Raw genomic sequence first — 16867 nt, 5'->3', positions numbered from 1 at the left:
ACACGATGTAAGAGGCCATTTGAAAGTTGCTTGATTTGTATATATTAGGGACACAAAATTTCAGGGAAAACAACGCAAAGCCTGTCAGAAATGGTTTTCAGTAAATAAGCTCAGCACAAAAACCTAAATCAACTTCTGGGTTTGCAGTCAAGGCAGGAACGGCAATGGAGGATTAAAATATTTGTGTGAAGAATAAGGCTACGTGTGCAGAAAGTCAAAAACCTGTGTTCTTCCTCCTGTTTAGAGATATCTTATATTTTGAACACCAAGTATTTACTAGCAGAGAAAACTTCACTTCTGATTTAAGGCATGATCATAAGAAGAGGGGAAATTGCTGGTTCATTCTGAAGCTGAGCAAATGTTTCTTCAGTGCCTGTGTGGCAGATTTAGGGCTCAGGAGTGGAGATCGTGGAGATGAATAAGGGGTGATTCTTGCCCTCTAGAAGCTTACATGTGGTAGGTGAGGCAGACAGATAAGTAGGTGGATACCCTCAATACCATGAGGGTAATGAAGCACCAGAGGACTGCATGCACGAGAGAACATAGCCCAGGAGTTCTTGCTCTAGTAGCTTCTTCGGTGATGGAGAAGCTGATTGATTTAGCAGTAATTAGCCTCATGCTCTCACTGGTGTTGACTACTGAGTTTTCTTTCCAGCACTACCGAAAGTGAGTATTATGGTTAGTTCCTGCTGTGGTTTGGGATATTTGTCACCTACAAAACTCATGTTGAAATTTGATCCCCAGTGTAGCAGTGTTGGGAAGTGGGGCCTAGGGGGAGGTGTTTGGGTTGTGAGAGTGGATTCCTCACACATAGATTAATGCTCTCTCTTAAGGGTGAGTGAGATCTCTCACTGTTAGTTCCCTCATGATAGCTGGTTGTTGAAAAGAGCCTGGCACCTTCCCTCCCTCTCTCTTGCTTCCTCTCTCACCATGTGATCTCTTTGTACATAGCCACTCTCCTTCCATCTTCTGCTCTGAGTAGAGGTAGCCTGAGGCCCTCACCAGATGCAGCTGCCCCAATCTTAGACTTTCAGCACCAGAATGATCGGCCCAATAAACCTCTCTTTATAAAATACCCTGTCTCAGGTACTCTGTTACAGCAATACTAAATGAACTGACAGTTTCCCAGCGTCCAGTCTGTCCCTGCTTTGTTGATTAGAAGAAGCAGTGTGGTTTGGGGAATTGACCTTACTTGAAGGTCAGTTAGTTTAAGGTTTATCCTATTTTCAGTGCCAGGGTTTCAGTTCATTAATGAAAATGTGATTCACTCCTGGCCAGTGAGAAAAAAGGAAAGTTGGAAGGAGGCTTGGAGAAAAGAGAACCGTGCTCAACCAAGCTCTCTTTGCTGCAAGATGAGGACGAGAAGATTGTAGCTCAAAATGTTATGAAGGGACCTAGGTTTAGGATAAAGGTATTGCTATGGATAGTAGTATGGAGAGATGAAAAAAAAAAAATCAGGGTCCTTAAGGTCACTATTGAGCTGCAAAATCAGCTAAGTGTGAACTTATACCATTATTGGACGTTCTGTTGTGAAAGCTAATAATTTTCCTTACTGTTTAATCCGGTTTGGATTTGCCCATCTGTAAACTTGAAATCTTGTGCATCCTAAATGATCCATGTCTATGGTGACCTTCTGCAGACACCTGTGTAACCTTTTGTGACTATAACCCCTTTGTGCTTCATTTCCCTTATCTGTGAAATGAGTATAATTATGCCTCTCCGAGTTTTTCATGAAGGTTATTTGAGATCCAGAACAAAGCCTGAGGGAGGAGACAAGAGATGGTACATGCTGGGTGCCTATTATGCACCATGAAATGGCTGGTCCTTGCTTTTAGGCAGCTTAGAGAATAAGGGAAGAGAAATGCACAAATAACATCCATATAAAATGGTATGTGCATATGGGCCTTTGTACAATCAGGTTTTTTAGATAATTTATTCAGTATTTGTTGGGTACTTAACTATTCCAGGCACATGGTCTAACATGGGGTAGGTGCAGGGGTGGGGATGAGGAAGGGGATTCAAAGAAAACATATTTTTTTATTTTATTTTATTTTATTTTATTTTAATTTTATTTTGTCGATATACATTGTGGCTGATTATTGCTCCCCATCACCAAAACCTCCCTCCCTTCTCCCTCCCCCCCTCCCCCCCAACAATGTCCTTTCTGTTTGCTTGTAGTATCAACTTCAAATAATTGTGGTTGTTATATCTTCTTCCCCCCCCCCCCCCCGGTGTGTGTGTGTGTGTGTGTGTGTGTGTGTGTGTGAATTTATATATTAATTTTTAGCTCCCACCAATAAGTGAGAACATGTGGTATTTCTCTTTATGTGCCTGACTTGTTTCACTTAATATAATTCTCTCCAGGTCCATCCATGTTGTTGCAAATGGCAGTATTTCATTCGCTTTTATAGCTGAGTAGTATTCCATTGTGTAGATGTACCACATTTTCCGTATCCACTCATCCGATGATGGGCATTTGGGCTGGTTCCAACTCTTGGCTATTGTAAAGAGTGCTGCGATGAACATTGGGGAACAGGTATACCTTCGACTTGATGATTTCCATTCCTCTGGGTATATACCCAACAGTGGGATAGCTGGGTCGTATGGTAGATCTATCTGCAATTGTTTGAGGAACCTCCATACCATTTTCCATAGAGGCTGCACCATTTTGCAGTCCCACCAACAATGTATGAGAGTTCCTTTTTCTCCGCAGCCTCGCCAGCATTTATCGTTCATAGTCTTTTGGATTTTAGCCATCCTAACTGGGGTTAGATGGTATCTCAATGTGGTTTTGATTTGCATTTCCCGGATGCTGAGTGATGTTGAGCATTTTTTCATATGTCTGTTGGCCATTTGTATATCTTCCTTAGAGAAATGCCTACTTAGCTCTTTTGCCCATTTTTTAATCGGGTTGCTTGTTTTCTTCTTGTACAGTTGTTTGAGTTCCTTATATATTCTGGATATTAATCCTTTGTCAGATGTATATTTTGCAAATATTTTCTCCCACTCTGTTGGTTGTCTTTTAACTCTTTTAATTGTTTCTTTTGCTGTGCAGAAGCTTTTTAGTTTGATATAATCCCATTTGTTTATTTTTCCTTTGGTTGCCCGTGCTTTTGGGGTCGTATTCATGAAGTCTGTGCCCAGTCCTATTTCCTGAAGTGTTTCTCCTATGTTTTCTTTAAGAAGTTTTATTGTTTCAGGGTGTATATTTAAATCCTTAATCCATTTTGAGTTGATTTTAGTATACGGCGAGAGGTATGGATCTAGTTTCATTCTCCTGCATATGGATATCCAGTTCTCCCAGCACCATTTGCTGAAGAGGCAATCCCTTCGCCACTGAATAGGCTTGGTGCCTTTGTCAAAGATCAGCTCACAGTAAGTGTGTGGGTTGATTTCTGGATTCTCTATCCTATTCCATTGGACAGTATGGTACTGTTCTGGTTATTATAGCTTTGTAGTATAGCTTAAAGTCAGGTAGTGTTATGCCTCCAGCTTTATTTTTTTTGCTCAGCATTGCTTTGGCTATGCGTGGTCTTTTATTGTTCCATATAAACGTCTGAATAGTTTTTTCCATTTCTGAGAAAAATGTCTTTGGAATTTTGATGGGGATTGCATTGAATTTGTATATCACTTTGGGTAGTATGGACATTTTCACTATGTTGATTCTTCCAATCCAAGAGCATGGGATATCTTTCCATCTTCTTGTATCCTCTCTAATTTCTCTCAGCAGTGGTTTGTAGTTCTCATTATAGAGATTTTTCACCTCCTTGGTTAACTCAATTCCTAAGTATTTTATTTTTTTGGTGGCTATTGTAAATGGGCCGGCTTTCTTGACTTCTCTTTCTGCATGTTCACTATTGGAGAAAAGAAATGCTACTGATTTTTGTGTGTTGATTTTGTATCCTGCTACTGTGCTGAAATCATTTATCAATTCCAGCAGTTTTTTTGTAGAGGTTTTAGGCTGTTCGATATATAGGGTCATGTCATCTGCAAACAGGGACAGTTTGACTTCATCTTTTCCAATCTGGATGCCCTTTATTTCCTTCTCTTCTCTGATTGCTCTGGCTAGTACTTCCAACACTATGTTGAATAAGAGTGGTGAGAGTGGGCATCCTTGTCTAGTTCCTGTTCTTAAAGGAAAAGCTTTCAGCTTTTCCCCATTCAGGATGATATTGGCTGTGGGTTTGGCATATATGGCTTTAATTATGTTGAGATACTTTCCCTCTATACCTAACTTATAGAGGGTCTTTGTCATGAATGAGTGCTGAACTTTATCAAATGCTTTTTCAGCATCTATAGAGATGATCATATGGTCCTTGTGTTTGAGTTTATTAATATGGTGTATCACATTTATTGATTTGCGTATGTTGAACCAACCTTGCATCCCTGGGATGAATCCCACTTGATCGTGATGAATAATTTTACGTATGTGTTGCTGTATTCTGTTTGCTAGTAATTTAGTAAGGATTTTTGCATCTATATTCATCAAGGATATTGGCCTGTAGTTTTCTTTTTTGGTTATATCTTTACCTGGTTTTGGTATCAGGATGATGTTTGCTTCATAGAATGAGTTTGGGAGATTTGTGTCCGTTTCAATCTTTTGGAATAGTTTGTAAAGAATCGGTGTCAATTCCTGTTTGAATGTTTGGTAAAATTCTGCTGTGAATCCATCTGGTCCTGGGCTTTTCTTTGTTGGGAGCCTACTGATAACAGCTTCAATCTCCTTTATTGTTATTGGTCTGTTCAAATTTTCTACGTCTTCACGGTTCAGTTTTGGGAGCTTGTGTGTGTCCAGAAATTTATCCATTTCCTCCAGATTTTCAAATTTGTTGGCGTATAGTTGTTTATAGTAGTCTCGAATGATTCCTTGTATTTCAGATGAATCAGTTGTAATATCGCCTTTTTCATTTCTAATTTTTGTTATTTGAGTCTTCTCTCTTCTTTTTTTTGTTAGCCATGCTAATGGTTTGTCAATTTTATTTATCTTTTCAAAAAACCAACTTTTTGATTCGTTGATCTTTTGAATTGTTTTTTGGTTTTCAATTTCATTCAGTTCTGCTCTGATCTTAATGATTTCTTTCCGTCTGCTAACTTTAGGTTTGGATTGTTCTTGTTTTTCTAGTTCTTTAAGGTGAAGTGTTAGGTTGTTCACTTGCCATCTTTCTATTCTTCTGAAGTGAGCGTTTAATGCAATAAATTTTCCCCTCAATACTGCTTTTGCAGTATCCCACAGGTTTTGGTATGATGTATCATTGTTTTCATTAGTTTCTATAAATTTTTTGATTTCCTGCTTGATTTCTTCTTGGACCCATAAGTCATTAAGTAGAATGCTGTTTAATTTCCATATGTTTGTATATTTTCCAGAGTTTCGTTTGTTATTAATTTCTAGTTTTAATCCATTGTGGTCTGAGAAGATACATGGGATAATTGCAATTTTTTGAATTTATTGAGACTTGATTTGTGACCTAATATGTGATCTATCCTGGAGAATGATCCATGTGCTGATGAGAAAAATGAATATTCTGAGGTTGTTGGGTGGAATGTTCTGTAGATATCTGCCAATTCCATTTGGTCTAGAGCAAAGAAAACATATTTGAAGAAACGGTATTTAAGCTGAAATCTGAAGGATGAGGAGCGGTCAGATGAAGAACGAGGAAGATCATTTCAGGCAAAGAAACAGGTACAAAGCTCAGGGGGTGAGAAAGAATTTGGTGTGTTCAAGGAAAAGAAGAAGTGTGTGGTTGGAGTGTAGTAAATGAGGGATAACATGGTGGGAGGTGGAGTTGGGAAGGTATAAAGGGGACACTTAATACAGAGCCTTGTTGGCCATGCTACAGATTTTTGAATGACTTAAGTGTAAATCAAAGACATTAGAAAGTTTTAAGCAAAGGAATCTCATGATATGACATATGACTGTGTGTGTGTGTGTGTGTGAAGTTTTTTTCAATAGGACTTACGAAGTCAAGTGAGGAAGAGTGGTTGGACTAGTTAGTAGTTTAGCAGTCTGGGTGTGAGTTGTGGACAGCGTAGACCAGGGTGATGGCAGTGGAGATGGAGTGACGTGAATGGATTGGAGCAGTATTTTGGGTGTAGAGCTGTTGGACTGGGAGACAGATGGAAGGGTTGTGTTGAGTCATGGAGAGAGTGATGTCAAAGCTGACTCCACAGTTTCTGTACAACTGGGGAAGACTGAAGTAGGAAAATATTTTTTTGTAGAAAAATCAAGGTTCATTTTTGAACATGTTAAGGTCAAGTCATGTGTTTTGCATTGAAATGGGATATTGAGTAGCAGTTTACTTATATCTAACACTCATATGAGAGGTCTGTGTAGACTGGAGTTAAAATTTGGTCACTGGCATGTTGATTGTATCAAAAGCCGAAGAATGGATGGCATGTGTTAGGGAGGGAATGGAGAGTGGGAAGGAAACACCTGACTTCATCTGGGAAGCCTTCCCTCATCCCTCAGGTGTAAAATATTCTTCAAAGATGGGACCAAGAGGAAACCATGCCCCAAATGGGGTAGCAAACAGACGGTAGGAGTTTTAGAATTGTAGAAGCTGGCTAGAAGGGAAAAATGCTGGGAAAGGGGAAAGCTGAAGATGTTGGGTAAAAGGAAATATCAGTGAAGTGGAGTCCTGGTGGGGGTGCACAGGGAGGGGATTTAGGTATCTGGACTTCAATCCTCTGAGACCAAAGGGAAGGGAATGAGGATGAGAGTTAATTTGAAGGGTTGGGGTCACAGAGGGACAAAATCATTTACTACCGGAGAAGTCAAAACACACATACCTGCCACGTACAGACATGCACGCACACACACACACACACGCACACACACGTGCTTCTTCATGGAAGTCATCTAGGTGGAATGTATGGTTCTCATAATATCCACTGCCATTTCTTTGGTAATATCAGATACATAGGAGGGGCTCAGTAAGTATTTGAATAAATGAATGAATGAATTTCCCCAGAAAATGAGCGTTAGATTTTGTTTGTGGGGGTGTCCATGTTAAAGGACGTGGAGATAGTAAGATAAAATGGGAAGCTACTGGACTTGACTCCCTTGAACCGCCACTCTGGTTTTTCCTTCTCTTCCATGTAGCAGTGGTAACTCTGTTTTAAAGTCCCTAGTTCTTTTGTCTGCCTCTGTTAGATTGTGAATTCTTTGAGTAACACCTGCATATATAAATCCATATTTCCAGAATCTAACCTGGGGATGGCACATAATGAATGTTCAATAAGTATTGGATGAATGAATGCAAGAGGGTGGACTTGAGTGGATGCTTAATGAATAGAGAATGTTCTGAGGTGGGGAGAGGGGAGCACTTTCCAGATGGAGGCACAAATGTAAACTAAACTGTGGAGGTTGAAATAGTTGCATGTATGGGAGGCAGTAATGAAGTTGCCTGATTTGGTATTCTCATTTGTAAGGTGGAGATTAGTAACTCGCTCAAAGTTGAAACTGACGGTTTCTGGATTTGCACTTCAGTCTTTCCGATCTCCAAGCTCCCTTCTCATCATATTATTTCCCCTGGTTATCACACCACCTCTCAACTCGCCCGAGCATTATTTCTTCCCACTGAGGCCTGATGAAATATTTACTGCCATGGACACCTTCTTCATATGATTTGTTTTCTGAGTTCTGTTTGTTCCTCTTTCCTAGCTCTCCACTGTGGTTTGAATCCACGGGGTATTGATCACCCTGCCTGTGCTGAAGGTATTAAACTGCAAATTGAAGGTGAAGGTGTGGAATCTCAATCCATTAAAAACAAAAATTTCCAGAAGGTGCCTGACCAAAAAGGAACCCCTAAGCGACTGCAGGCAGAGGCTGAGACAGCTAAGGTAGGTAATAATCCAGTTAATAAGGAGATTCTAAAGCTGCCACTTTGATATGTTGTGGTCCAGCCACAGAGGAGAACTGATTGCGCTTTCAGTAATTACCACTGTATCTCCAGTTAAATGAACACTGCATCTTGATGCTAAGTACTGATAAATGAACCTATTGACTGCATTCCCTTTAAAGTGAAATTGTAACACATTTGTGGCCAGTCTCATAGCATGAGGCTCTGAGCTGTGGTTTACAGAGGATGCCTTGGAGTTAAAGCTAAAAGATTCAGCTGCCAGGCTCAGACAGATCACTTGATGATGTTGGGCAAGTCATGTAACTTTCTGAATCTCAGATTACTCATCTGCAGAGTGAGAATCGTAAAACCTACCTCCTCCATGAGGTTGAGCAGGTCAAATGATTCTGTGTTTGTGTAAGAATTTTTTAAAAGCCCTGGTATTGCACGGATATGAGAGGCTTTTGCTTATAAACACTGTTAATTAATAAAAATTAATATTTTATGAAACATATACATATATTCCAGGTACTATTTAAAAGACTCTTGATGTACTGGCTTATCATGTCCCTGTAACAATCCTATGAAGTAGACAATAGTAAAAAGGACCCTAATGATGAAAGATAAAATTGTTCCATTTTGCTATAGTATACTTAGTTCTTTATATAGTCTTTAGCCTAAATGTATGCATCATAAAACTGACAAAATGACATTAGTAAAGGCACACCAAAATGTGGGTTTTGAGGGGTAGGTGCTTCTTTGGTAAGGATGGCCTCTTATAAAGGTTTTCTACAATGGAACTGGCACTATATGTATTTTTGTCTGAAATCAGTGAAGATGTTTGTTTTGGGGGCACAGTGTTGAAGAGGTTCATATTAGTTTTTTCCTTGGAAATTAATCTTCATATGGCATTTGGTTTCTCCTGTTGTGTATTCCCTGCAAGAGAATTTCCTTTTATATGTTTGTTGACTAAGTGAATCTATGCATGCCTTGGAAAGCGCATGTTGTAAGCACCCAAGAAAAATCTTAAGTAGAAATTTCACTTTGCTGTTGTACAATAACCACCTCCCTTCTCCTCCAAATAATGTCTTCCAAAATAAAATATGAATTCTTTTGCTTTTTCTACAGTTTCGAATAATTACCATTGTTGCTTCCCTTCTTTAGTGTGGATAATTAAAAGTGACATTAATTTTGTGGGTATGTGTGATAGAGAATGAGGGATGGTTAATGAGGAAGATATTGCAGGTATCTTGCACTAGATGTTTTAGCTCAGAGAAATTGTACCTCATAGGAAATTGGCTGGTTATCATAGAAGTTTTGTTTGTGAACAGAGTTGGAAATAAGTGATCCTGTTAGGACATCTAAACCTGGTAATTCCTTGGTGCTACACAGGCATCTTGAAAGAGCCAGGGAAAAAATGTATTAAGGGTCTTATTTATCTAGGAAAATAAATAGAGTTTGAGTAGGATCTTTTCAAAAGGATGCTTAAAATATTACAAATTAGAGTCGAGAAACAAGAAAAATTCATTATTGATATTTGCCTGATTTTAATTCAACTTTAATTAAACATTTATAGATTATATCTGTTTTATTTGCAAACAGATTGGCAATATAAAAAATTGATTCAAATGTGATATGATTTGATTACTTCTGAACTATCTTGAATATGTGATATTGTAGTAAATCTTATGTGTCAGTAACACTTTGTCTTGGATTCTAGATCGCTTTATAGTTGCTTTGCTAAAAACATATTTCATTGAGAACGTAGAAGTCTATAACGAACACTTCCTCAGGAATAGATCACATATTGGAAGCCAGATATATATGAGTTTATCCAAATCATCTACAATGGAACCCCCAAAACAAATGGCGTTTAAAGGAGATTCTGGGGGTTCGCACATTGACAGCATATTTAGGGGTGAATAGACTAGAAGTTTTAGTAAGACTTAAACAAAGTAATTGTTCATTTTTTCACAGAGGACTAGATGACAATGTGGTTGTTAAGAGTTAAAAGTACCATGGTGTGATTACCCAGGATGCCAGCAGTGTCACAGACCCTGAGTTTCTGTACCACAGACTTTGAAGTGAATCTGTTTTGTGCATGTGCAAAAGACATTTACATTTTCTCTTCTGTTGTATCTGGAGGGCTAGTAGAGTTGTGGGTCATCTTTTTTTTTTCCTTTGGGTGGGTAATTGAACATCTGGTAACTTGGCCTACCCTAAGCTCACCTAAAAAAACCTCTGGCTAGAAATGCGTGCGTTGAAAGCCATTTAGTAATGTAAATTGGTACAGCTTTTCTGGAGGACAGTCTGATAGTAGTTTCAGAAGTTTAAGAGTGAGTAATCTTTGGATAAATAATTCCCTCATTAGGAACTTTTCCTAAGGAAATAATCATCCAGATGTGCAGGAAAATGGTAACCTTAGCACTGTTTGTAATACAGAAACATTAAGAATAACCCAAATGTCCATTCATAGGACACTGGCTGAAGAAAGTGTGTATTCATCCAGTAGAATTTTTCCTTTGTAAGGAGGCAGGAAACCTGTTTCTATTCATGTGGGAAAATGTATGTGATTTTAAAGTGGGGAAGGGAGGAGAGGGGCAGTTTACTGCACAGTGTGTGTAGCATGTTACCATTTGTGTAAAAATGTCTGTCTCTGTAGAAAGGCATCACCAAGTCTGGGAGCGTTTATCCCACAATTTGAGCAACAGTTTACATCTGGAGTTGAGATTATGGGGGAAACTTTTCCTTTCTGCACTTCTGTTTTGTTTGAATTTTTCAGAAGATATACATTATTGTAAACGTATATCTTTTAAAGCCCTTTTCAGATTTTCCTGTTAACTTTAGTAGCTCAACCATGACTTTTCCTGTTTATTGGGTTAGTATTCTGCCTTTAGGGGTACTGAATTTCCTCACATGGCTTCTAATTCTTGCTGGTAAGTTAATTTGCCAAAAGAGTGACTTATCATGGGGTCTTTTTGCCTACGTGTGCCTTGGATTGTGGAGGCCGTCTGCTGAGGTGCTTTTACAGTTGTCTCTACCTAAACTCTGGGATGCGATAGCTCTGACCATGTGTTACATTCATGTTTCAAATTTGACATTCTGTCTGTTTCTGACTGATTATGTAAATCAAGTCCTCCCATATACACTTACCATTTGCAGACTTCACTCAGGGAACTTGGTTACAGCTCTTTATTGTGCCTTTGGGCCCTGCCGCTTTGAGTCTGGCCGTGTTGGGCTTTTAAACCAATCTCTTGGCACATAGACTGTTCCAGACCCCTAGGAGGCATGAGAGCTTTGTGCCTCCTCTCTCCTGTGGTTATCTGACACCTAGAGATTTCTGTTGTCTGATTTTAAGCTTGGCCTTATATAAATTTAAAAATATTAAAAAGTTTTCTAGTATCTTTAAGCTATACTAGAGCCTGGGATGGTGGGAGTGTTTCAGCATGTGCTTAATTACCATTTGACCCTGAAATTTGTATGGCTTTCAGACTTAAAAATATGTATGTGTGTATGTACATATACACATTCACATATATATATATATATGAATATATATATATTACACATATATGTATCTATTTTTTAAACATATATCTATCCATATTCATTCTGGAAATTTTAAATCTTCTTGCTTTTCTATCTTAGAGCCAACAATCCCAAAATCACTTTCTAATTCCTCAAAAGACTCAGAACCCTAATTCCAGAAGGAGATTGTGGCTGCTGAAAGTTGCCTCTGGCTCCTAGAGACCAAAAAGACCAATAGAATACCCAGCTTTCTTTCAAGCCTTATTACAGGCAGCGTTTAGTCTGGTTGATAAAAAGTGAACCCAGCTGAAATATGAATCTGCAAAACATATTTACCGATGTCAGTTCCAAATGCCTGTGAATGCTTGGGAATCCAGAGAGATAGTGTGTGTGCTATACCACAGCTGTGATTACAAGTTCAAGATGCAAAAACTATGTTTACTTAGCTTTACAGGAGGGTACGTGGCAAGAGATAAAGTAGGAATAGCACCTTCATCTCATTGGGAGGCACGGAAGTTATCCAAGTACACAGCTTCTTTTGTCCCCTCATCCACACAGGGACATGTACAGTTGCCGTAGACAGGAGTCAAGGTGAGGATGAGTCTCTTTGATGCAGAGAAGGCACAGCCCCTCTTTCCCACTAGGACTTTATACCATTCTAGTCATGTAGACCCAAGATCAAGTCTCAGCTCCTGCAGACCAGGGGAAGTTCCACATGCAGTTTTCAAGGACATAGCCCTGTGGGGGACTGAGGTCCTCCCAGATGGGCACTGCCCTGAGGTTGGTTAACACTTTACTCACAGAGTGGTTGGGATAAGATTGCAAGGGAGGGTACTTCAGCACAAGTAGAACTTGACCTGTGCTGTGAAGTATGGCTAAAATTCAAATACGTAGCACTAAGAATGGAAGGCACCCTTTGCAATGAAGTCTAAGCATCTTAAGCTGAAGTATGGCAGCAGAGATGTTCAGGTGTGTTCAGGTCAGTCACGTAGAGTCAGAGTTTATGTTTTGAAATTGATGCTGGAACAGTAGGTTGGGGCCAAGCTGTATAGGGCTTGAATGCTGGGTAAGTAGTATGGATTTACTTTCTACCTGCATTGTTCAATATGGTAACCACTAGCCACATGTGGCTATTTAAATTTAAATTTACTAAAATTGTATAAAATGAAAAAATGTATTTCTTTGGTCCACATTTCAAGTGCTCAGTTACCACATGTCTAAGGGTTCTTTTGGCAGTGTAGACCTAGAACATGACCATCAGGGCAGAAAGTTCTACTGGACAGTGCCTTGCTAATCAGAGGGAAACCAGGCAAGTACTCTGGGTATAGGAATAAGATGAAAAATGAAATTGCATTGACATTCTCTCTGACCTTTGTCCTTAGGCCTGTCCTTGCCCTGAGTGGTTTAGTCATTAAAAAAAAAAAACAGACAAGCAAACAAACAAAGAAAAAAGATACTAAGGAGTCTGTTTTGGAACTGATGTTCCTAAATGCTTGGATGGCTGGGATTTGAGTTTCCATGCCAACTCTGGCTATGGAATAAGATCAGCCCATCAGCAGGCAGTATCCTGGTTGTTCCCACCTTGGAATTTTGGGATGTGTCCTCACAAGTGGCCTAAACACCGCATTGGGAAATTAGAAACTCTTGACTTCTAGACTTGATTTTCCAGGTGTTCACAAGGAAACTTCACCTTGCTATGTTTTTATGCCTGTCAAATAAGAGCTTCAAATGGTTAATAATCCTTTTTTCCCTTCCACAATGCTAATTTCTCAAGCCAGAGCTCTTTGAGTGTCCCTCACATTTGCATGCCTGCCCCATACCTTTTATTTATCAACTCTGTATCCCCATTTACATTTGAGAAGCCCAAGAACTTAAATGACTAGCCAAATTTAGTTTCTGGCTAATAACAGGAGGAAGACAGAACTCAAATCTAAGTCTTATGTCTCTAAATTCAGGGTTTTTTATTCCCCTGACCATAAATGTATAAATGAGTTATGTATTTGAAAAGAAAATAGAGTCTGTTACAGTGAAAATCTAGCCAACTAGGCAAAAGAAGAGGTTAAAACATTGCAAATATTCTTTAGTCCTCTGAGAGAAACAGCAAATCTTGATTGCTATATTATATAAGGGAGAAGCAATGCCAGCATCTAAAATAGTGAATAATTGCTGCACTTGGCTTTGGGATGCATTATGTGAATCTTTGGCAGCAGATAGCCTTTTCTCATTAGGCTAATATTAGATTTAGTTTGTATTTCTTTGGCACAGAGTTAAAGGAGCTGGCCTGGAACTTGGTGCTAGAGGCAGGAGGAGGAGAAAGCCTGGTGTTTTGGGTAAGCCACTGGCGGATAAATGAGAGTTGACTGCAGGGTGGCTGGTGAAAAATAAAATCCTGTTTATCTGGGATTAAAACAGAAAGCTAAAAGAGCTTAGATTAAAAGATGAAAGTATCCAGGGTTTGATCCCTGCACTGGCCAGGGGGGGGGGGGGGACATGAAGGGTGGATTATACCTAACCTTGATCAAATTACATTGCTTAGCTGCCTCTGAGAAGGTCTGAAGGTCTGTGGCGATTTGGGGATAGAATGATCTAATCCTTGGCTATCTGTATTTCTTGGCTCAAGAAACAAGAATGTGTCCAAGCAAAGCTGCCAACACAATATAATGTCACCAATGATAGGAAAGTACATAATGCATTAGAAATATAGTGAGCACATACTTTAAGGATTGTCATGAAGGTCAGAACAAGAGAGTCAAGCAACAATGACTTCATGCTGTGTGAGTTCCAGGGCCCCAATACATCTATATTGGGTACTTGGACAGACCTCAAAAGAAACTACAGCAAACTCATGTTTGAAGAGACAAGCATTTATTACTAATGTGTTAAGCTCTGAAAAGTGTGACAATAAATAGGGTGTATTTAAGCCATAGATTCTTGATATAAACAACAAAGAACCCCACATAGGGAGCATCTTACCATCTAATTTATTTTGCAGTTAAGGGAGCTGAGACTCTGAGATTAAGTGACTTCAAGATCTTGAGGTAAGTAGTGACATATTCTAACCTAGAACACAGTTCTTCTAATGCAGGATCAGTGCTTTTCACTCTTTTGTACTGAGAAATCTATATGAAACAAGTGCTAGGAGGCATTTGGCTAATGGAACTTTTCTGTTGGACTGAGACTATAGTGTGTGCCATTTGAAGGTGGCATTCAGGGGAGATGGATCAGAGCCCAGTTGCAATTCCATTGACAGTTTTGACACAGCACAGATAGGCCTCTAGAGAAGAGCATGTGAGTTCTAGAGATGGCTTGTCAGTTAGCACTCTGCCCAAATGCTGTTCTTTTCCATCCTGAAACTGAAGATCAGTATGTAACCCTTCCAACCATGTCTCCAGTTAGTCATAAAAGTCAGAATTGATTGAAATATTTCACGATTGCATGCATCTAGATGAACACAGGTGTACAGCTTGTACCAGAAGAAAGAAAGAGACAAATGTAGATGAACTCATGACAGCATTGAGCTCATTCTGCACTTATGATGGAAAGACTCCCAATCCTTGATGAGGGGATATTGGAAAAGCCTAGAGAAACCTAAGAGCCCTGGTCAACCCAGCTGAGTGAAGGACTCAAGAAGCAGATAATTCAGAACAACATAGAGTTGAGCGGTGGGGGGTGGAGGGTGGAGGGAGTGGAAGAAAGCAGGGTTTGGCATATACAGTTTCTCTCTCTCTGTCTCTCTCTCTTCACACACACATATAAGCTAAAACATCTTCTTTATAAAATGCATATTGTTTAGTGAGGTTTGTTCTTTGTTCTGCTTTCCCTAATGTCTTACACTGTATTTGTGGAACTATGAATATTTGGACTCAGGTAACCATTTACAACAGGGGTTTGCTGCCTTTTTCTGTAAAGAGCTAGATAGTACATGGCTACACATGGTGGGTGTTGAGATCGCACGTGGCTTTGAGGAAGAAGATCCATTTCATTGAGGTGGTAAAAATTCATTGGTGGACCTGTGGTCTAGATGCATGGCTGCACATCTTCACAGTGCCACTTTGCCTTGGCTGTGCTTCAGTAGGGCTGATAGGAGGCATTGGACAGCGCAGCCTTATACACTGCAGACCCAGTGGTATTGAGACCTGGGGATGGGGCGGGGTGGAGTGGTGGATGGGTACTACAAATTGCTTTAAAGAAACATCCTACTTTCTCTTCTTTCTTCTTGGTAAATATACAAATGGCCATGACTTATGTTCTATTTGGATATAAATTGCCAAAAGTGTGTACTTGTAAAGAAAAGAAACAATATAAGTAATAAATTATTTAAAACTGCCCTGATATCAGTGATACACTGAGAAATAGAAAAATTTTTCAATAATGATTAAATTGGAAAAAAAAAATAGAGAATATTCCACTATGTTTAAAAAAAAATGGCATAAGTAATTCCATTATTCAGAGGTGGATTATTCATCAACAAGTTGTGCTCATTCATTCTATCCCATTACATATCTGAGATCCACGCATGTCCCACCTCCACTGCCATCACCTGGGTCCACCTTGCCTTCCCTTCTCCTGTGGACCACATGAGTAGTCTCTGGACTGGCTTCCTCTTTACTCTTGCCCAGCTGTGACACACAGCAGTTGTGAAGTAGATGAGGCCACTTACCTGATTAGCATCCTTAATAGTTTCTTATAGCACTCCAGGTAAAAATATGGACTTATTATGCTTGATAAGAAACTAAGACATTTGGGCCCTGATTGCCTCCCCAGCCTCCCCCCATAGACACTCTCCTCTGGTTGTCTGAGCTCAGGACATACTTGTCTTTTGGTTTCTTGAATATACTAAGGTAATTCTGTCTGGAGATTATTGGTACTTGCCATCCCTTCTGCTCCCTGCTCCTCATGTGGCTGGTTTTATGTCATTTAGGTTCCAGCTCAAATGTGCCTCTCCAACAGACCTGTCCTGACCACTCCAACTAAATTAGTCTGCCAGGCGTGCACTCTGACATCATTCAGTTTCATATCCTCCATAGAACTTCTTCCTGTCTGAAATCATCTTTATTTTCTGTCTCTCCTCTAGAATTTGAACTCCTTGAGAGCAGTGATCTTGTCTGTCTTGTTCACTGCTACAACATCACATCAATGCTTACTATGGTGTCCAGCACATAATAAAAGTTAAATTTTTCATAAATGCATGAATAGGTAAGTTCATGTGATGCCGAAGCTCCTTGCTTATGGGTTTTCTCTCTTTTGCCTCCTAGTTACTTCATATCTTTATCTTCCCCACAAGCAAGCAGAAGGCTAAATCTTGCTGGGTCCTATAATGGTTGACCATATCAGGGAAATGCTTTTCTGGACTGGTGGGTACAAGTGGTACAATGGATACTCCAATAGCCACTCTATTACCCTTCATCCTCAAAAAGTCTAGGTGGTCCCCAAGACCAAGCAAATGCCTGATTGCAGTCTGTGGCAGGCATTCCAAACTTCACTCAGAAAAAGAGTCTCCA

The 16867-nt window shown here is 39.6% G+C and overlaps 1 protein-coding gene across 1 annotated transcript in view; it reads left to right on the top strand.

Moving 5' to 3' along the window:
• The window catches only part of SAMD12 (sterile alpha motif domain containing 12), a 225828-nt gene that overhangs the window by 32095 nt on the left and 176866 nt on the right, over positions 1-16867 (top strand). The window contains exon 2 of the mRNA XM_063079271.1: positions 7661-7839. Within this exon, the coding sequence (XP_062935341.1) occupies positions 7661-7839 (179 nt within the window). The remainder of the gene's footprint in view (positions 1-7660; positions 7840-16867) is intronic.

Source organism: Cynocephalus volans, chromosome 15, assembly GCF_027409185.1.
Source record: "Cynocephalus volans isolate mCynVol1 chromosome 15, mCynVol1.pri, whole genome shotgun sequence".
NCBI lineage: Eukaryota > Metazoa > Chordata > Mammalia > Dermoptera > Cynocephalidae > Cynocephalus > Cynocephalus volans.
Note: the sequence above shows the minus strand (reverse complement) of the source record. Positions and strands in the feature narration are given on the sequence as shown.